Raw genomic sequence first — 24,021 nt, forward strand, 5'->3', positions numbered from 1 at the left:
TCGAAAATACTGTGGAATCTGATGCACCAGAGAAAGATAGGGATGTATGTGGGAGGAGGTCGGACGTGTCTTTACGCCCATTTGATCAACGAGCGACAGAATCCATCCGTGGCAACGGCATTGACGCATATCCTGTGGAGAGAGCATTCACACATTTTTCAGCCTAACGAATAATTGCTAGAAAACAATATTCGCAGATTAGAAAAATATGTGAGGCGCAAGTGGCTGGATCGGGAATCGAACCCGAGTCTTTCGCTTTCCGGGCAACTGCTCTAGACCACTGAGCTATCCAGACCTCACACCTAATGCTGCTTTTTAACACAGTGATATGCGACTCCAGAGCGATGTTGGTATCTTGCTCGATGGATGCAATGCCGATTGCCATGGAGGATCCTTGAAAAGGTCGCTCGCTGACCAAATAAGTGCCGGTGGAGGTATTCGCGTACATGCTGGCTTCCGACTGGCCTTCCGTATAAAACGGCACCGACGAGCACAACGCCGTAGAGTGACCACATCCCCCAAGATCCCTCTAGTGTATACTAAAATCGAGCCATTGAGTTTTGACGTTTGGAGAGAAGCACGAGGAAAAAATAAAAGAGTCAAAGCAAGGAATAAAGCGAGCACGGATAAATATGCCGATAAACGATTCGCCGATATATTCGACACCGAATCGATCAAAACGAAGGAAACAATTTTCTAATATGGTTACTGTTTCTACTCCGATAAAAGTACAACCGCGTCAAACAGTAACATCCCCGTTCGTCGAAGAAATTTATGAGACCACGCCCGATTCGTTTGTAACATCGGTCCGACACGAATTAGAAACGTCCGAAGGTCAGAAAACGTTCCGAGATCATTTCGGTCCACTAGCACAAAAATATACAGGAGCTATCATGAGTGTTGATAAAAATAAAAGTATGTATTACGTCTATGGTGTTAAATTTACCAGCGAAGGAATGATGCTCGGTGATAAACGTTTCGATGTGGACATGGTAGATAATATAATTATCGATGGAATAAAATATACGGGAACAGAAGGTATCTACGATTTGATTTTTAGAAATATTCCCAATCGTAAAAAATACACTCAAGACGATTTGTATAAATATCAAAGTATATTAAAAGCAACAAATGCGCATAAACGTGACAACAAAGTTAATAATCCTATTAAAAGTAACAAAGGATACAAGTACAAATATATAATTGCGCCATTATTCCCCGATAGAAAGGTGGAAAGAGGTATAGACGCGCCGCGCACCATGACGCTAAGCGACAACATGATCGATTACGTGCATTGGAACGATCCCAACGAATTGGTAGATCGTTTGCGATTGCTAGACGCCTCGCGTCGAGCCGGCAACAATGCTCACGACAATGAAATCTTGTCAATTATCGAAGAACTTCGCGAGGCCGGCATTATTATAAATTAAACTACGCGTCGACGATATGTGTCATTCGGTCAAAGTTCTCGGTACCGAAATGTCGATTAATAAATTTAGATTATCGCTCGGAACGTCGAATAATTTATACTATCAATGGAATGGATTATTGAGAAATTACTTTCGCGATAACGCTCTCTGCCAGACTACTACCGGCTTTGACACAAGGTCGCGCAAGATTCAACGTGTAGCGCAACCAGATACTGACGCCGTCAACAAACGATACGTGGATAAACTTTAGAGAGATCGACAGGGAGAAATTGAGCAAAAAATTATCGCGCTCGAAACAAACGTATAGGCGCTACGAATAATGATGGACGAGATAAAGAATGTGCTGAGATATGCAACATCTGACTCGGCACAGTAAACGAGACATACTAATATCGCAATATTAATTATGCCTCGATCAAACGTGCGAAAGAAGAAAAACACCTCCGAAAAGCGACAACTAGTCGAGGAATTACATGCTCCGGCGAGAAGAAATTTTCCACGAAGACGCGTCATTGTACGCGGATACGACGATCTGTGGCAGGCGGACGTGGTCGACATGCGTTCGTACTCTCGACTCAACAAGGGTCATAAATACATACTTACAGTTATCGATGTGTTGAGTAAGTACGCGTGGGCCGTACCGCTCAAGAGTAAGAGCGGAAACGAAATGTCCGGAACGATCGCAAAGATTATTGGAGACGATAAAAGGTGTCCGAAAAATTTTCAAACCGGCAGAGGGAAAGAATTTTACAACGCGAGTGTGCAGAAACTCATGAAGAAACACAACATTAATCATTACTCGACATATTCCGTTATGAAAGCCTCGGTCGTGGAACAATTCAACCGTACTTTGAAAAACAATATGTGGAAAATGTTTACGCTCAACGAAAATTACAAATGGATTGACGAGCTATCTCGACTCGTTGCAGAGTACAATACGCGAAAACATCGCACCATCGGTATGAGACCTGCCGACGTCACTCCAGCGAAAAACTTTTAAATACGGTGTATAGCAACGTAAAAATTGCGGCTCCGACAAAATTTAAAGTAGGCGATTCGGTACGCATGAGTAAATACAAGACCATCTTTGAAAAAGGTTTCACCTAATTGGACGACCGAAGTTTTTAAGATTGTCGAAGTGCAGAAAACTAATCCCGCGACATTCATACTCGAAGATTCGCGTGGAAATCCCGTCGCTGGAGGATTCTACGAATACGAGTTACAACGCGTCGCTAATCCCGACGTATATCTCGTGGAAAAAATTTTGCGGAAAAAGGGTGATGACGTATACGTGAAATGGTTGGGAATGGATAAATCATACAACTCTTGGATACATAAAAATAATGTATTATAAACATTTATTAAAATAATATACATATAAACTATATAAATAATTTAATATATAAATATTTAATAATATATAAAATATATAAAATATATACATGGTTATGTACAAAATATACAATTAATAATAAACAAAATATACATTTATTTACAAAGGTATCCTATAATGTTCCCACGGTAGCGTATCGGTCGTTTCGGGTACGATATACCGCTTATCGTCGTACGGACTCAGAGCAATTTTCGTCTCGCAGATCGTGTATACTTGGTGCAGTTTAGATCGTATACACGACTGCTGACGCGTCATTTCAATTTCTTCGTTTAAACACCGCGTGTAATTGTCAAACGTTATCGTTCTCGCGACAACGTTACTCTTGACACCTTTAACTTTCTTCGTGTCCTTTTTTCCATTCACTCCTAACGCGTACATCTTTGCTCTGAGCCCGACGAATTCGGTCATTATGGCACCGTTGTTTTCGTCCTTCATCAGGCCCGGTACCTTTTTATTTACAAGCGGTATACCGTACGCATTATCCACCGCATAATCACTCGTGTCGAATCTGACGATATCACACTTCATATTCTCATACACATCCGCACACTCAATGTGATATATGAGACTATCCATATCGGTGTACATTACCCGGCATTTGTCGCGATACATTGGCGTCATATACTCGTGATGAAACTCGTACAAACATGTCTTGGATATGTCGAGTATACACATACTCACGTAAATCGGTTTGTAGAATTTCACCTCGAGTTTGTGCAATTCCACAGCGATTAAGTTTTCTGAAAAAACGCTTCTGCTATGGAAATTTGGTTTCGCGATCATTGCCTCTGCGCCGTACCGACCATCCCACTTTGTTAATAATTTAACATCGACACGATTGCGCACATTTTCCATCGTTTTATCAAACACCGCATTGTTCATTAATTTATATAAATTTTTTTCGAAATCATTTTTAGCCAATGTTCTGAAATGTGTATTTAGTTCTATGTAATTTCGAAGCCATGGAGATTGAGAAAACTGTAAAATTCGATGTATTTTTGTGATGTGAAGACCGTGACGCGTACACTGCTGCAGGTTGCGATAGTGTATCACGTAACGCTTCTTATCGTATAGCGTTGCAAGCAGTTTGAATTCCCACTTGCCAGGTGGTTTGTCGCGTGTCGAGCAAAACGGTAGGTCAGTGTGCGCATCGTGAAGATGTGTGGGTACTCGAGATCGACTTCGAGGATATAGCCTGTAGGCGGATCTAGCGCGATCGATGATACGTTAAAATTCGACACGTCGTCGACCCATCGAAAATCGGCATAGGGCAACGGCTGACACATTGCCCATCCGTACAAATTATTTACATCAAAGTACATCAAGTATGATGATGGTTTCGATGGATCGTACGACTCCATGTACTTGTTATTAGCGCGAGCGTATTTATCCGAACATTGACTCAGACCGCCGCGTATACCGCGTTCGATGAACATAACCATGTCGATGTCAGTAAGCAGCTCGAACGTAATTTTCGTATGCTTCAACATGGCATCCCACGTGTATCCGGGGAGAGTATAGTACAAGGGGTCGAGTCCGTAACTTTCGATACATTTATCTCGAAAGTTTTCGAAAATGTCGGCTAATAACAAGACATCGATTTTAAGATATAAATCGCTATATTCACCTAGCGTTCGAAGGTTGAATCGGTTGAGACGTTCTCAGCGTGCGCGTAATCGCTCTCGGATACAGTGTCACCGGTCAAGGAACTGTAAATCGATTCGCGCGGTGGTAAACACGTATCTTGCAACTTGTCAACAGAGTCGATGTATTCGTATGGAAATACATCTTTTCGCGTTAACAAATTGAAATTTTCTGTTGATAAATTTTGAAATCCTGATATTAAAATTTTGAGTTTGTCTTTGTCCAAAAATGATGCCAATTTATCGAGACTCGATGCGAGAAATTTGAATGAATCGATGAAACGTAATTTTACATGAGTTTTTGATTCTTCATCCATACAAACATTTTTAGTAAACGAAATATATTTCTCTTTAGTTATTGGTAATGAATCGATTTTCCCTTCGAACGATGTGGCTATTTCCTCGATAATAAAGTGTGAATCGTAACCGGATAAATTATGAAAAACTATCGGAATACAAAAAGATTCCTTATAATTTAAATTGCAATTTAAGTGTGTGGGACCTCTGTACCGCTCGGTCAGATGGCAATGATCGCGTACGCGTGTATCGTCTTCCGCGAACGGTTTTTCGCATATATGGCATTGAGTGGCGCTATGGAATTTCTCCCACTGCTCGGTTGTTAAATTTACCATGGGGACATTTGTTTTTAAAATATTTTTTACACGTAACGCTAAATTTTTGAGGTCTTCAACGAACCATGCTATACAATCGGCGCTACGACGCGAATGATACGCCGATAAAGATTCGTCGAACGAACAATGTATATAATAGGCTAAACTAAATACCCCATGGTGTTGATATGCGTTTTTCTCTTCTTCCGTCTTGGCCAGAACACATTCCAAGTCAGCGTAGACCACAAATGGAAGCCGCTCCTTCCGATTAAAGTTGTTGAACTCGAGCCACTTGTCCTTATCGCTCGGTAACCGGATAGCACAACCATTCATCTCACGGCAGTCGACCGTATGTGATTGCAACTTGTCGTCGGAACTAAAATAATGCAGGCATATGTAAAAGAAAGAAAAATTTTAATTAAGATAACAAAGTGTTTAATTTATATAAGAAAGTGTATAACCTATAATTACATAAATTATACGTACCGATCGCAGATATATTTCTTGTGGTCCTTTTTGCTCAGTTGCGAGCTCACTAGCCGGGATAAATTCTTAATCCATGCAAAATGTCCGACGCTGTTGTCGTCTTCAATGTACAGCAAGTTGACATGCTTGTCCCGCTTCTGCTGCGAAAGACGTATCGGGACAATGCTGTTCTTGTCTTCGATGCTGTACACATTTATAGAAATGTCATTAACAAGTTCAAAATTTTTTATTTGGTTCACAGTCACTGGAAACTCAATGTCCCGGAGATTCAGCACTGTCGCGTAATGCGGGTACGATGATTCCCGTTCCGCGTTCCTTTCGGCGGGGTATAGTGCGGCGACCACTGCCCACGCGAAACACGCATTGTCCTTTGATTGCACGTTAATCACCGCTCTTTTCATCATAATGTTCCGTGGCAATTTAATGTGGCATCCCGCGCGCATAGGATTATACTTATTTATATTTACAGTCAAGTTTAGTATTCGCGACAAAGCCCACCCGCTATCGCGTTCCTGAAACTCTTCCAGCGACGCTAGGGTGGGTTCGATAACGCACCGTTCGTACCACTCGCGTAAATCGGACGTGCGAAAGAGTTCATAGTTTTTCGTATTGATACTTTTGTTGGCACGTTTATCTCCAGCCACGAATTCACCGTTAAATATAGTGTTCATTTTCACATTATAATGTTTCTTCATAACGTCCTGCACATGTTCTATCACAATGTCTTTGGCGTCATCGAGAAATTGGCGAGGTTCGATGTGATTATAGTTTATCACCGCACCAGTCGATACGCGACATCAAACTCGAACGCCGTATCAATCTCACGCCATACAAGTCCATTTTGACGCGCGCTACATCTGACACCCGCGTGTATGAAACGTCTACGTACCGAATTTTTCAACCCTTCGAGGCGCGCGATCCGAGCAATCAGTGATTGTCGATTTCCGATCGATAATCGTGGTCGTTTGATTCGACTTTGCTTTTCCAGCGACTCGATATACGTATCGCATCGTTGCTCCCACGCAATGTAATCTTCCAGCGAATTCACCAAAGTGGATTGCTCTCGCAAACTTTGTTCCTCCATATTGTATCAGACTTGCGAAATGCGCTTCCCAATGAGTTCCGGATGTACCTTAGCGAAAATACTGGCGGGGTGTGCCTCTTTATCATGATTTATATACTGTCTTGTGCATATCATCGAACATTCTAGAATGATTTCATCTTAAAAAATTCCCCGGAATAGCGTGTGCAATTTGACCTTGATAATTTCGCGTTTTGTCACGTACATTTGAAAAATCTAACGTGATTGCATCAGGAGCAGCCGTACATCGGCGCTTGATTTTAGCGCATTCAGCTAAATCTTTGTTCTGATGCGCAATTTAACCTTGATAATTTCGCGTTTTGTCACGTACATTTGATCGCATCAGGAGCAGCCGTACATCGGCGTTTGAAAATTTTTGTTATATTCAGCTAAATCTTTGTTCTGGAGATGATGATATCATCGCAGTCGTACATCGGCGCGACAAAATTTTAGAGGAAATTAAAATGTCGTGTCAGCAATAATCCCCTCTACATCGCAATTTGCGATACTATTTGAATTAATAATAATTCTAATACGATCAGTATTGCATCAATCGCGCGTGTGAAAGGTTCACTGCTGAAGAAATCGATATGAATTTTTACGTTCCGATTCGAAACGGTGAAACTCCACCGTGTAAGAAGCAAAAATATGACACGTAAGTTTCGATCGTTTAAAAATTTTGTTATTTATTAATTTTTTAAAGTATTGATCTAATTATTTATATTTTTATAGCATTCAGCCTTGTTGTGCGACTCGTATACTTGGAAGAAGATACGCTCTAACCCCAACGTCATACAAGTATTTGGACATTGGAATAAGCGTTGGAGCTATATCGTACGTGGAACTGATTCTCGGCGATAATCGAGGCAATCAAATAGTGTTGCCTTTTTCAACGTGGAATTTGTTGATGCACAAGCAAACAGACGTTGAACAATTTCTACAATCGACTGCTCTCCCATTAAGGATTGGAGATTTATCGATCGAAATGTATCAATCGAAAATTGTAAAACTCACATTATGTGACAATTCTTTGTACATGAAACCACCGACATTATTACATTTATTTAATTTTGAAAATTGTATCGATCATATGCATAATTGGTTATGCGAGAATACGTATCTCGTGAATGAAAAGTTTAAACAATTTGAAACTGTTTTACGACGTAACAATATTACTACTGTATGCGATGCTGTAAAAACGATACGCGATAGTGATGTCTTTAACAGCGAATCATTAATTGATTGCGAATTATTAACATGTGCTGTAAATGATATTCTTTACGATGCGTGCAATAAATAATTATTTTTTATTCCATCTGTGATTTTAATTCTTTCCTTCCATACGAATAAGAATAGTTATACTTTTCTCAACACGCTCCGCTAATGATGTAGAGAAATGCTGAGGTAGATGAGACGTGATGCTCTAGTTGGAATGAGACAAAAGATATTAAAAGATATATAATGAAGAGGAGTCTGCAGCATTAGAATATTATTTCTTTCGTTGTTCTGTGTTTCGTTGGTCTTGTGTTTCGTTGGTCTTGTGTTTCGTTGGTCACGTATAATGGCTGAAGACGACGTTATTATCATCGATGATGATACGGATGATGATGATTATTGGATGGATCCAGTTGTGGCGGAAAGAATTGAGATGGAGAGAGAGAAGAGAAAGAAATGGAAGAAATTGTATGCGAAGGAAGAATCATCTGATAAGGAACCTGATTTCGATTTTCGGACTAGTGATGATGAAGAATTACTTCAATATGAGCGGGAACAAATTTCAAAGAAGAATCTTGAAACTTCAATCGTTCAGTTTATAAGACATCGAGAGCTCGGCTTGAAAAAACCCCGCATAAATTCGTTGAAGAGATTTCTCAAATCTCGAAAATTTTGTGCGAACTCACTTAGAAAATGTGATGCAAGTTCGTGTATCTACGAGGAAGATCCTAATCACACTACATTACGATGTTTTGGAAATAGACCATATGAAAATCTTGAATTACGAAAAGAAATGGACAAATTCGAATATGAGCACGAGAATATGCTACGGCAAGACTTGGAAACGTTGAAGGTAAAAATATTTTTACCGATGTGTAATAAATTTAAAACATTCACAATTATGTTTAATTTCAGAGTTTACGAGAGTATATGAATGGTCGACGAGAGGATAAACAGATATGTGAACCCAAACCTGCGTAAAATTATAAATTGAGCGTATTGCTCAATATAAAGATGAACCATGGATAATATTGTAAGTATCTTTCAATTTGTAATATATCAAAAAGTATCTTAAAATAAATTATTAAATAATTTAAAAATAATAAAATGTATTTCTGTTTTAGGAGCGTCATCCCTCAGTCCGGCGCATCGCCCCTTCCCCCTATATTAAATTTTAATTATTTTTAAATTTTTATTATTATTACTTTTATATTTTATATTATTATTATTATTATATTACTATTATTATTCTTAATTTTAAGTACACACACACACACACACACACACACACACACACACACACACACACACACAAATTGTATAGTACACACACACATTTAAATAAATTTTATATTTGTAATTTATAAAACATTGCAATTATTTACGCGCCTTTCCCTTGCGCTCCCATCTCTTGCGTCTCTCTCTCTCTTGCGCTAGTTGTAAGTCTCGCGTTAATCATAAGTCTCTCTTTCGTATGTGTTCTCTCTCACTCGCGTTGTTCTTGCAATATCGTTCTCTCTCGCACTCGTTGTATTGCGCTATTATCGTTCTAAGTCTCGCGATATTATAGTTCTTTCTCTCGCACGCGTTAATCATAAGTCTCTCTTTCGTATGCGCTCTTCGCGCTATCGTTCTCTCTCGCACGCGTTGTTCTCGCGATATTATTGTTCTCTCTCTTTCATATACTCATCGCTATCACTCACTCACTTACCTTTGCGTCGTCCTTCTCCCACCTATGCACCATCTTACAATGTGTCGTCCTTGTCCCATGTTGACGTCATCCTTGTCGTACGTTGATGCCATCCTTGTCGCACTGTCCTCTTCACACACTTAGCGCTATCCTTTTCCCACACGTAGCGTTATCCTTCTCACACCACCGTCTTCTTTCCGCGGATCCCCCTTCTCCTCGCGGACCCCCTCGTCCATCGCTCGCGCCGCGGATCCTCCCTACCCGCGCGGACCCTCTCGTCCATCGCTCGCGCCGCGGATCCCCCTTCCCCGCGCGTGACGTCACTCCCCCTGCGCCGCGGTTCCCCTCGCGCCTCAACCCCGCTGAGAGAACCTGAGTTAGAACCGGCCTAGTATACCTACTCAGGAGCCATAAGCAGAATGCAGAAGTCATAGCGCATGCGCTATGATTCTGAATTCTGTCTATGGCTTTTGGATTTCCAATCTACATAAAAATACATAATGCATAACCACGGACATAACTCACTGTAGCTGGTTCTAAAGCCCCTTGCACAATGCTAGGCAACAGGCAATAGAAATAAGGAATAGAAACTATTCACCAATAAATACGCGGAACAGAAAATATTCGCCAATAGGAGCAGAGAATAGATATTATTTCTGTTCTTATTGCCTGTTGCCTAGCATTGTGCAAGGGGCTTAAAACGTATCGCATTATCAAAAAGAAATAATTAAGGACGAATATTATATATTATATTTATTAACACGAATAATTATATACGTTCATTGTCACCCAGGTAGCAAGCACACGTCATTCTGACGTTTCAAATTGGTCATTCACTGACTATTCTTGACGTCACGAGTTGACTTTTTATGACGTAAAAGTGACGGTCTAATGTCACAGATTGTTGACGTCATGAGATGTACCGCATTTTGACGTCATAAAATGTACCATATTTTGACGTCTTTTTCTTAGCATAATAATGTATTTAATAACGTTGTTGAATAAAGCAGATTAACTGATTCGAGAGCATCATTAAACAATTACAACCATTCTATTCTTCATAAGAATCTCGGATCGATTAAACTGTTTTATTCGAAAACATTGGAAAACGCAAATATGATAAGAAAATAGGTCAAAAGTTTTATATTTGTTATTATTATTTTATTTAAACGTAAATAAAAACTTACATCTATCATATAAAATTTTAACAAATAATGTCTTTCGTTGCCTGCGTTTTATAAAAATATATTTTGCTAATCAACTGTATTATAAAAAAAATATTTTTTTGGCACTTTGATTACTCAATTGATAGAGCTAATATTTCCACTGTGCACTACCCAGGTAGCAAGCACACGTCATTTTGATGTTTCAAATTGGTCATTCACTGACTATTTTTGACGTCACGATTTGACATTTCTATGACGTAAAAGTGACGGTCTAATGTCACAGATTCTTGACGTCATGACATGTATCGCATTTTGACGTCATAAAATGTACCATATTTTGACGTTTTTTTCTTAGCATAATGTATTTAATAGCGTTATCAAATAAAGCAGATTAACCGATTCGAGAGCATCATTGAACAATTACAGCCATTCTATTCTTTAGAAGAATCTCGAATTGATTAAACTGCTTTATTCGAAAACGCTGGAAAACACAAATATGATAAGAAAATAGGTCACAAGTGATAAAGGAATCTTTTTCTCTCTTCTCTCTTTTTTTTTATATATATTGTTATAAATATATTTTAACAAATATGTGAGGAACAAAAAACGCAAGTACAAAATAATAATTACACTGGAATTATAAATAATAAATTATAAATAATAAAGGACTATTCGAGACACACTCTCGTGATCCGACTCGTTCGATCACCCACGTCTCGACCACCCTTGTCGACGACGCGTACGCTACGATTCCTTCTTCACGACTCGCCACGTGCCTCGCGCTCGACTACTACGCATGCCCATTTCTCACTTACGTGGCACCTTCCTGGCGATACCCTCGCTTAGTCGCCACCTTGGACGCGCGAATATTTAAATAATACTACAGTCTCTAACACAAGTTTTATATTTGTTATTATTATTTTATTTAAACATAAAAAACTTACTTCTAATATCATATAAAATTTCAACAAATAATGTTTTCCGTTGCCTGCGTTTTATAAAAATATATTTTGCCAATCAACTGTATTATAAAAAATGTGTATATTTCTTGGCACTTTAATTACACTCGATTGATATAGCTAATATTTTCAATGTGCACTAATTTAATGAACACTTGAGTGGTTAAGCAACATAAGTCGTGCACAGATAAACGCATGCCTCGAAAGAAAAATTGTTAAAGTCTGATCGCGAAAGTCATGTTATATAAAAAATTTTAAAAGATTTTTTTATGGAATCGATGTACTAACTAATCACATTAATAATAAAATAATCATCAGTTCATGACTGAAATATGACGTCAAAATAATGTTATATCAAGATGTCAATATAAAGTCATGTAACAAATCAGTCATTTTGACGACATATGACCAAAAATGACCAGTTTGGAACGTCAAAGTGACGTGTGCTTGCTACCTGGGTAATTTAATGAACACTTGAGTGGTTAAGCAACATGAATCGTGTACAGATAAACGCATGCGTCGAAAGAAAAATTGTTAAAGTCTGATCGCGAAAGTCATGTTATATGAAAAATTTTAAAAGATTTTTTTATGGGATCGATGTATTAACTAATCACATTAATAATAAAATAATCGTCAGTTCATGATTAAAATATGACGTTAAAATAATGTTATATCAAGACGTCAATATAAAGTCATGTAACAAATCAGTCATTTTGACGACATATGACCAAAAATGACTAGTTTGAAACGTCAAAATGACGTGTGCTTGCTACCTGGGAAGTTTGTATTTTCTCTTTTTATCAACGTGCCAACAGATCTGATTATTGACAGCGTTTCTTCCAGATGGAGTAATATCTCGCCAAACTGTGACATACCATGCAATGAATTCCTTTTAGCAGTTAAGTTTGTGTTGGATTCATCCTTTTTCACCTTTAACGACATCACTTACAAGCAATCCTTTGGCACGCCGATGGGCTCCCCCTTGTCTCCTATTGTAGCTGACATAGTGTTGCAGGATTTGGAAAACAAAGCACTTCTTTCCTTAAAATTTACTCCCCCCTTTTATTTAAGGTATGTTGATGATGTTCTGTTAGCCATTCCTCCTTCTTTTTTTAAAGATACTCTGGACACTTTCAATTCTTTCCATCCTCGTCTACAATTCACAATGGAAATTGCTGTAGACAATAAAATTAACTTTTTAGATGTGACTTTAATTTCCGACAATAATTTTATAATTTTTGACTGGTACCGTAAAGATACCTTTTCCGGTAGATACCTACACTTCTTATCTCAACATCCTCTCTGCCAAAAAAGAGGCACAGTAATTGGTTTAATAGACAAGGTTTTCCGCTTGTCTCACCCTGTTTTCCATTATAAGAATATTAAATTGGCTATCAACATCCTTTTAAGCAATGGATACCCTTTAAATTTTATTTTCCACACATGTGTTGACCGCCTTAAGAAACACCTTTTCAAACCAAATTCCTTAGTGAATAATACCCAGGTCATAAACACAAATGATCACATTACTTATTTCACGATACCATACGTTCCTTCAATCTCCGGGCGTTTTAAACATATCGTTAAGGATTTGGATGTTCGACTCTCATATTACAGTATCAATAAAATGAAAAACTTCATCAGGGCTCATAAGGATCCTCTTCCTACCCCCAATTCTTTGAACGTCATATACAAATTGAACTGCATGGATTGCGATGCGTCCTACGTTGGACAAACTTGCAGACAACTGCATACCAGAATCAACGAACATCGCAGCCACATTAGACATAACACTAATTCTCAATCAGTCATCACGAATCACAGGGTTGGTTTTGATCATACTTTTGATTGGGATGGCGTTCAGGTTTTGGATCGAGAACCATATTTGAGTAAAAGATTGATCTCCGAAATGCTATATATCAAGAGGCAAAAAAATGGTCTCAATTTGCAAACGGATACTGAACGTTTACCAGAAATTTATTTAAATATTGTCAACAACTTGCCAAAAATTTAACACAGTTTCTATCATAACAAATAGGTCTGCGACTTTGCGTATGTGTACATTTATACATTATTTGACTCTCTTTACCGTTTATATATAAGTCACATTTATCCGTTAAAGACAAGTCGATCTTTGTCTTCGGAGATGTTAAGTTGTCTCTATTCATCTCCTCGGCGCGTCATTATCTTCGATGCCTGGAAGTAAGTCTTATTTCCGTAGTTTTAACTTCTTATCTTTTTAACCTTTTAATTTTTATTTCTTGACTATATGTTCAGTTTATTTAGATCATTTTTAATAAATTGACATTAAAATAATTTCAATCTCGTAATTTTCATGTTTAATTCTTAGTACTTTTTTCTTTCTATGTTCATATTAGTCATATTATTTATTTAACTTATTTATAACTTATTTATTTTATTTCTTTGACTTTATGTTCAGTTTATATTTAGATCATTTTTAATAAATTAACATTTCAATCTCGTAATTTCATGTTTAATTTAGTACTTTTTCTTTCTTTGTTCATATTAATTACATTATTTATTTAACTTATTTTACCTTTGTCCTTTGTTTTTACGTAGGCATCGTCAAGATAATGAGATACCGAGACATTTATTATCGCTTTAGACAGCACCCTTTGTAACAGACTCCGATATAAAACACTTTGTTATTACACTTTGTTACTATATTTTTTCATTATATTATCTTTTATTATATACTTTCGCGCTGAAGATGACCCAAAAATAGGGTCGAAACGTTCGCTATCCTCTCTTTGTATGCTTTAATATCAATATTTATTTGATTGTATTATAAATAAATGTGTTATAACATCGACACTCGACTCGTATTGCCATTATAACTGTTTTGTTTAATTTTATATTTCGAGTCTTATATTTATTAATTTTTGTATTTTCATTACATGGATAATTAAATAGTGATAATACTTACGTGTATAAATATAATATGTAATATTCGTCCTTAATTATTTTTTTTTCACGCGATACATTTTAGAACCGGCTACAGTGAGTTATGTCTGTGGCTATGCATTATGTATTTTTATGTAGATTGGAAATTCAAAAGCCATAAGCAGAATTCAGAATCATAGCACGTGTGCTATGACTTCTGCATTCTGCTTATGGCTTCTGTAATTTTGTGCTTCTACCTTAGACCATATAGAATGGACTGAGCATCGCGATAGACAGGCGAGCGCCCGCTGTAGAGAGAGTCCATATTCTGAATCTTCTTTTATCGATAAAAGTGCCTCTAAAAGTGGCTTATAACCAATCAAAAGGCTTATAAGCCATTTTTAGAGGCACTTTTATCGTTAAAAGAGGATTCAGAATATGGACCTTTATGTCTATAGGCCTCCCATGTAGTACCTCTCTCTCTACAGCGGGCGCTCTGTCTATCGCGGATTCAAAATATGGACTATAGCGTTTTCGACTTGTTGGGTTCAATCGCTACAAGGTAGTTTACTAGACGTTATTGACCAATCACAGCCATTTTTTTGAAGAATGTAACCATATATTTTTCAGAAGAATGACTGTGATTGGTCAATAACGTCTAGTAAACTACCCCGGAGCGATTGAACCCGACAAGTCGAAATCGCTAATAGATAGATGGAGTGTTAACTCAGCGGGGATATAAGATCACAGACATCTATACTATATACTAGACCGCTAACTTGCATCAAACATGTCCACGAAATTTATGTACTAAATTCTCACGCATGCGTAACGTTGGTGGACAGCAGTCATGTTTGTCATTGGTTGTTATGTACAATGTACATAAGTATGTAATTTGTATATAAACTTACAGTTGAATAAAAGTTATTTTTAAATAATATATAATCTTCTTCGTTTTTAATTAAAATTTATTACAGCCTTTAAAGATAAAATATATCAAAATATATTTAAAAGGTATATGATAATTAAAATCAAGATTAAAAATATATATAGAAGATTAAATATATATAAAAAAAATATATAAAGATTAAAAATATATGTATATAACATTTATATATATTTATATTTATTTTATTACAAAATTAAAAGTTTATAATGTAAAAAGTACAATTTTTAAGGTGAAAACTTAAATATTAGCTGGCTACAAGTGTCCACCATATTAATTTTCCACCAATATTACGCATGCGCGACCGCCATATTACATGGTTTTCGGGGATACATTTTATGTACAAAATCAATGGAAGTTAGCGATCTAGTTATAGTATAGATATCTGTGTATAAGATTCGCAGTAAGGGGGCGAGTAGTGCTAAATCGGGTAACTCCGTTTCTCTTCGGTGCTATTCGGATATACAATCACGTTATATGCTATGAGGAATAGTCGAAAAGGATATACATTAAGGATATACATTAAGAATTCCGTATATTATATAATTTATATATATTTAACAAAATTAGTAAATAGTATAAAGCATTTTTTCAAATAAAATTGTACTTGTGGATATTTGCAATAATAGTTATATTTTAAAAGATTTTCTCTAACAACACACATGTCCAAAAGATGTCCAGAGGTCATCGAGAGGACATCCAGAGGACATAAAATATCCTTTGGCTGTTCTCTAGATATTCTATGGACGTGTTTTTTGGACATGTGTGCTGTTAGGGTTATAAGCTTAAAAAGAATAATGAGAATTGCTGATATAAATTCGTGCATACATAAACACAATTAATATGTATAAATAATTGTATAGTAAAATAGAGATATTTATATAGTAAAAATAAATAAATTTAACGAAAAGAGTAAATAAAATACACGTCCCTAACAACACACATGTCCAAAAGACGTCCATAGAATATCTAGAGGACAACCAAAGGATATTTTATGTCCTCTGGATGTCCTCTCGATGACCTCTGGACGTCTTTTGGACATGTGTGTTGTTAGGGGTATAAATACATATATATTTTTATTCACCTTTAAATAATATCAATTTATTCAATTTATGTCGATCACTTATATTAACATTTTGTATATCATGTGTTAATCTTATTTTAGCATATAATTGTATAATAATACGTAATAAATTATTTTGGTGGGCTATAATTTTGTAAATTTAGTGCTTTAAGCCACTTTCTTTCTTCTCAATATCTTTAGGAAATCTAAAAAATAAATATTTTTTAAATAATAAACGTTTGTGAGGCTGCCAAATATTAAATAAAGTCAAAGAAACTTCCAAAGAAATTTTATTTAATTATTTTTTTATTATAATCATATTATCTATTCGATAATGAAACAACACATTTCAATTTCTAATATTATATATAATATATAAATTGTGTTGGTTATGTATCTATATTTACTTACATGTGAAATGAAATACTTTTATTATTTCTATTTACTTTTTTTAACTGTTGGTAGTTTTTGTTTCCTTTGCGATTTGTACAACCGGGTGCAATGCAAAAACTCATATTCACTTAGTTTTATTAATCACGTTTCTTCTTTTTCTTCTTCTTTTAAGTGGCAAGGAGCGGGGAGATTCCCACTCATGCTGCCATGGTGAGGTAGTATATGTAGATGATAAAATAAGTAGTGATCCTGGAGACAGCAGAAGACTAGATGGTTAAACTGTTCTTCGAGAGGAAAGAGTAGATAGGAATTATAATTTTAAGAGAAGGGTGTTGGAGAAGCGCATGCGCATTTCTTGGTGTGTTCGTATTTGAGGCGGACTGAATAGCAGATATTAAAGAAGGACGGTGTAATGAAAAAAGAGGACAATCCTATAAAATATGATCAATGTCTTGAGAGGAATGTCCACACGTGCAGGCAGGCGAGTTAATAATATTAATACGATGCAGGCTTTGGTTAAGATTGTAATGGGAGCTTTCCAGCAAGCGACACAAGTCGACACAAACATCATTCTGTCTTTTTTTAACTCCAATGAATAACGAAGATAGAATGATGTTTGTGTCGACTTGTGTCGCTTGCTGGAAAGCTCCCAATGATTCGCACGAATTCTTGAAATTGTGATTATTTCTTGACGGTCAATTTTGAGCTTCAGGAACCAAGGGTTGAGAGAAAACTTCGTATAGTGAGTAAAGTAAAGCGAGCCTTTCCTTTGAGCTTGTGATAAGAGCATATCATGCATGGATTTAATTGGGGCTTCCTTGGAGTGCGTGTAAAGGTCAGTGTAAGGGATGAGAAGGGAGGGGAGGATACCCGAGATAGATGCATTTTTGGCCAATAAGTCAGCGGTTTTATTTCCGAGATGCAACGCCGTGATCCGCCTCGGGAACGCCGATCCGGAGGAGGCGGCGTGCAATTTCTTTGGCCGATACGGAAAACCGCTGGTTTTCTTAAAAAGAGACGGTATCTTAAAATACGGTAGCGTACGGTATCTCACAGCTCCCCGAGAAGGAGAGTGGTATTGGGCGCCAGGCGCGGTCTCCCGCGCCACGATATCGTTACGGTAACGAAAGGGGTTTCGGTAACCCAGAGCTCAGTATATGGCAGAGGGGCAGGATCCTTTGTAGGCTAGAGAGAGAACGCTAGATAACTCCCGGGAGAGAGAAATGATCGACACTCATCTTGGCTTACTTATAAATATATTTAACAATTCTTGTACATGAATAGAGTCTATAACAGAGACGATAAGAGTACAATAGGAAAGATTAAACTCAAGGACAAGAAAAAAAAATAGAAAAGATTAAATGGAGAATATACACAGGTAACTCGATTAATGATTATAAATTCAAAAGAAAAGGAACATCAGATTCATACGAATAACACGGAAGTCGATTACAATCGACACGGAAACAAACGCATATAATACGCGCGACTAAGAGATAATTATGAGACCGGAACGAGAACGAATATAATGGATTACGCACAACGATGAGTAAAGTCAATCGGTAATTTACGGAGAAGTAAGATATAACGACTAAATATAACAATACAGATATGATTTCGGAAATCGCTAAGAGGCCCGAGCCTCAAAAAGAATCGCGATAGAAATCGGATCAAGCTTCATATAATAGTCGGCGGTAACCTGCGGTAAGCAATTCAAATATGGCGACGGTTATTATTAACGGTAATTCCACGTCAGTAGGCACGAGTATTGTCTCGCAACATTCTTCGGTATCTACACGACCTTTCGCACTCGACGAAAACAAATTCGACTCTCAAGCAATATCAAACCACACGAACGTTAACGAACATATATTTTGAACAGAGATTTCACAAATTGTACAATTCTTGCCGAGTAGGTTTCGGGTATACGGTAGCCCTTACTCGCGAAGAACGACCTCACGCAAATCCCGTTATTTTCTACGCGATACGGAAATGTTATTACGGAATTTCGTTACCACCCTAAGAAGCGCAATTCGACACTCCTCGCCATGATATGACCAAATACGAAACAAAACGATACGATACGGTACGGTACGGTACGTACGATACGGTATAACGACTGTCGGCGACGAACCCCCGAGAGGGACAAATCCGCAATACCCGGGGCCAGCCGGCGTCCGGCAACGAAACGCGAGAAAAGCGCGTAAGGCTTCTACGACAATTCGGTAACGAGATTACGGTCGTCCTGCGACGGTATCAAGAAAAATTACGACGCCAGCTGTATCCGGGAACAGTTTTACGGTTACCTGAGCGGCAGCTTACAATCTAGCTGCGGTATCCGGGTCCTCGCTGGGCTCTCGCTGTGGTCGCACTCTCGATTCGGAGGATCGTGTTTTCGCTATTGCGGTTCGCCGAACAGTAGTGTGATAAATGCTCCGCAAGGCCCTCGAGTCCCGCGCCGATTTTCCGCGCATCTTGTCGATTTTCGATGAGAAGGGGTCGATATTCTCCGCCCCCTCGAATTTCGTCCTGCTGTAGTGCGGGTTGCCCCTGTAATCCTTGAAAGGAGTAGGGGAAGAAATTGCTTCTAGGACACTTTTAGAATTTGAAAATATTGAAGCTTTAGGGATATTTCGCTCAAGAATCAATTGAATAGAATGAAAAAAATAGAAAAAAATGGCCACTGCCTCTCCAGTAAAAACTGAGGAAAAAGGGTTAATTTTATATTGTTTAACAATATTCAAGGATGGAGAATAGATGGCTGCACCGACAGAGCCGGAAGAACCTGTCTTGGAAGCATCAGTAAAAAAGATCTGAAAATTAGTAAAGAGATCATAGTAAAGAGATTGAAATATTAACTGAGGAAAGGGAGAGGATTTGATATCTTCAGCATGTTTGGAGGAAGTAAAAATTACCTTTGGAATGTAAATTAGAGATAAATAAGGAAAGCAGTAAACGGGAGGACGTCTGAAAGTAGCAATTTTAGGCCGGAATTCATAGTCCGATCTTATATTCAAGATTGTCTTAAGTCTGGTCTTAGGTCGTCTTAAAATTCTGTTCAGCCAATGAAATAGCCGTATAACATTTTCAAACCTTACTTAAGATGATCTTGAATATAAGATCGGACTATGAATTCCGGCCTTAGTTTTGAGTTTCTTTAATGACATAAAAGCTTTGTAGAGAAGAAAATTATTAAAAATATTATGACGATTATTGTTAATCAAGCTAAGTTGTAAGTTATATAATTTGTCCAAAAGAATATTATCTTCGAAAGCAAAGGATTTGATAATAATTTTAGAAGCAAGAAATTCAAATCTATGTTTAAGACTAGGGACGCCAGATTCAGCAAGAACTACGTTGGAAGGAATAGATTGCCTAAAGCCTAAACAATACTTGAGAGAGTGTCTTTGTATTTTTTCTAGTTTTTCTATAAAACCTTTATTAGGACTTGGTTAGAGGAGTGCGAGCGGTGTGCACGTGTGAGTGATTTGGCGAGGCGTTTAGAAGTAAATAAGAGAGAGGCGAGTGTTATATTGAGGAGCGAGGAGCGGTGAGGTGTAGAAGTTGGGAGTAGGGAAGCGATAGAGGTAAAGGTTTTCTAAAAAGATAATTGGAAGTAAAATAGCAGTTAAAGTAAAAATAAAATGTAAATTTAAGAGGAAAGAGAACAGCGGAATACAGCTAGGGAATTTGGTGAGCAGGGGTTGGAGGCGGAGGGACAGGTAGCGACGCGTGACGGGATAGATAAGAGGGAGAAGAAGGGCTGGTATTAGTAGGTAACTAAGGGAAGAAAGTCTCTAGGCAGGAACATGGATAGGGACTGCGAGAATGAGAGTGGTAGCGCTGAGTCATGCGGAATGAAGGAGAAAGGTATAATAGATGAGATGATGGACAGAACAGGAGAGGATATGATAGATATAATAGCGGAGGAAAAAAAGGGATCGGAATCATGGCATCCATGGACAAGGAGGGAAAGAAAAGAGGAAGAAAGAAGAGGATAGAGGAAGTAAAGAGAAGAGAAAGAGCAAACTCAGCGAGTATTTTAGAATATATGACAGGAAGTTTTGCGGAAAGTGATGTTAACATAAGTAAAAGAAGGAGAGAAGAGTGGGAAAAAGAGATGGGGACAGCATTTAAGAAAAGTAACAGACTAGAGAGAACACCAACAAATGAAAAAAGGTTGGTGGAGGAGGAGAAAAAAGAAGAGGGGACGGGCAGAATAGAAGAGGAAGAGAAGAAAAACGAAGGAACAGGCGATTTAATTGCAATATTAAAAGAAATAAAAGTAGAAATGTCAGGGATGAGGAAAGAAATGAAAGAAATGAAAACGGAAATAGATTTCCTTGAAAACAGATGGGAATTGAGAGAAAAAGGATTGGAGGAGAGAATGGATAAAATCGAAAAGAAGGTCAAAGAGATAGGAATGCAGAAAAAAGAAGAAAAAGAAGAAAGTAAAAAAGCCGTGGAAGAGGTGATAATAAGGATGATGGAAACATGGAGGAAGAAAGAAAAAATAGCAGAGCAGCAAGAAAAAAAGACAGCTGAGGAGACGAAAAATGAGGTAAAAGAGCTGAAAAGAATAATAGAAGATAAAGAAAGAAAGGATAGAAAGAACAACATAGTGATCAGAGGATTGAGGAACGAGAAAGAAGAGGCAAAAAAGGTAGGGAAAGAGTTTTTGGAGAAAGAGTTCGGAGCTGGAAGTAAAATCAAATATATCAAAACAGAAGGAAAAGAAAAAAGGGAGGTGATAATTGTAGAAATGGAGGACTGGCAGACAAAAGAAAAGATAATGAAAGAGAAGAGTAAACTAAGAGGTAGAAACATTTACATAGATCACGATATGACGAAGGAGGAAAGAGAGGTGCAGAGAAAACTGAGAGAGAGAGCAGGAAGAGAGAGGGAAGAAGGCAAAAAAGTTAAAGTAGGATACAGGAAGATCATCGTCGAAGGGAAAGTCTATACAGGGTGACCCATTTTAACTTAGGCAGCCAAATAACTCGAAAAATAAGCAAGATAGAGAAAAATGTTTTAGACAAAAGTTGTATGGTTTCGAGGGGGCCATAAGATGGTATCATTGGTTTGACCTTGAAGAGTCATTTGAAGGTCACGTAAAGGTCACTTCAATTTTTTTAAATGGAATACCCTATATATTTTTGTACATTCTTGTAGCTTATTTCGAGAGCTTTCCAAAACACTATAATTAAGTACCTTTCCGTTAAGTACTTTTTGAGTTATGATGCTTGAAATAATTTCTTAATTTTACATAAACCGTAAAATATCTTGTAAAATATTCATTTTTCGATTATCTTACCTTAATACTTTTATGTACAAAATAATGAGAGGAATCAATTGGTGTAAAGAAAACACATAGTTGTTTTTAAGAAAAAATATGGAATTGTTAATTGCAAATTACATATTTTTTCTTCGAAACAACTATGTGTTTTCTTTACACCAATTGATTCCTCTCATTATTTTGTACATAAAACTATTAAGGTAAGGTAATCGAAAAATGAATATTTTACAAGATATTTTACGGTTTATGTAAAATTAAGAAATTATTTCAAGCCTCATAACTCAAAAAGTACTTAACGAAAATGTACTTAATTATAGTGTTTTGGAAAGCTCTCGAGATGAGCTACAAGAATGTACAAAAATATATAGGATGTTCCATTTAAAAAAATTGAAGTGACCTTCACGTGACCTTCAAATGACTCTTCAAGGTCAAACCAATGATACCATCTTATGGCCCCCTCGAAACCATACAACTTTTGTCTAAAACATTTTTCTCTATCTTGCTTATTTTTCGAGTTATTTGGCTGCCTAAGTTAAAATGGGTCACCCTGTATATGGAATGAAGAAGAAGAGCTAAGAGAGAAAGAAAATTTTGGGAAAGTAGTCAGGATGGAGAGTTAGAGAATGGGAGTAAGGAAACGACTGGAGGAAGGAGTAGGAAAGAAATGGACGCGGAAATTGGAAAGACTGGAAAAGTTGGAAAGAAAATTTTAGTATGAAATATTGCAGGTGCAAGAAGACAAGATATAGGTACATGGGAATTTATAAAAGATTTCGATTTTGTTAGCTTATGCGAGACATGGGTGATAGAGAGCGAATGGAGGAGAATGAAAAATATAATGCCGGTGTCGCATGAGTGGGAATGCATTTTTGCAAAGAAAGAGAAGAGGAAGGGTAGAGCAAAAGGGGGATTTATTTTAGGGAAAAGGAAAGAATGGGGGGAGAAAGGGAGTAGGATAGGTCAGATAAAGGAAGAAGGTATAATTGTGTCCAGAATAAAGGAGGGAAGAGATAGAGGGGACGTAGTAATAATATCAATATATAACTCAGGAAATTGGAAAGCGATAGAAAACATAATTAAAGAGATATTTGAAATTAATAGAGAAGACAATATAATAGTAGGCGGAGATTTTAACATAAGGATTGGAGAGAAGGGGGGATGGGACGAACAGACTGGGGAATGCAATAGAAAAAGTAAAGATAAAGTAATAGGATCAAGAGCAGGGAAATTGATTGATCTAATTAGTGAGGTAGGAGGTAGAATACTAAATGGAGCAAGTGAAGGTGATAGGGAAGGAGAATATACGTATGTAGGAGCAAGAGGAAGTTCGGTTATAGATTACATATTTGTAAATGAAGTAGGATATAACATTGTAAACAGTTTTAAAGTAGGTGAAAGAGTAGAGTCGGACCACATGCCACTGATAGCGGAGTTAAGAATAGGAAACCCGAATGGAGAAGAAAGAAGAGGAAAAGATGAATTAATAATGAAAATAAGATGGGATGAGGAGGCGAAACAAAGGTTTAAAGATAAGATAGAGGAAAGTTTAAGGCTGGAGGAAGAGAGACCAGAGGAAAGGACAATAGAAAAAAAATGGGAGAAAATAAGAGAAACGATTAAAGATGCCCTGGTGAAAGAAAAAAGAAGAAAAAGAAGAAGAAAAGTAGGATATAAAGAGTGATGGGACAGAGGATGCACAAAAGAAAAAAGAAAGTTAGTGAGAACATATAAGAAATGGAGGAGAG

General features: G+C 37.2%; 1 protein-coding gene and 1 pseudogene across 1 annotated transcript; one reads left to right on the forward strand and one right to left on the reverse strand.

The window, feature by feature from the left end:
* Positions 1-5,553: 5,553 nt before the first annotated feature.
* LOC145975057 (uncharacterized) lies at positions 5,554-6,258 on the reverse strand. The gene has a single exon (XM_083105191.1). The coding sequence runs from the start codon at positions 6,256-6,258 to the stop codon at positions 5,554-5,556; it is 705 nt and encodes a 234-aa protein (XP_082961317.1).
* Positions 6,259-8,180: 1,922 nt separating this feature from the next.
* Positions 8,181-8,840, forward strand: LOC145975058 (uncharacterized; annotated as a pseudogene).
* The last annotated feature ends 15,181 nt before the right edge of the window (positions 8,841-24,021 follow it).

This window comes from Camponotus vicinus, unplaced genomic scaffold, assembly GCF_025532165.1.
Source record: "Camponotus vicinus isolate PSW18456_S1 unplaced genomic scaffold, iyCamVici1.0 SCAF_7, whole genome shotgun sequence".
Taxonomy (NCBI): Eukaryota; Metazoa; Arthropoda; class Insecta; order Hymenoptera; family Formicidae; genus Camponotus; species Camponotus vicinus.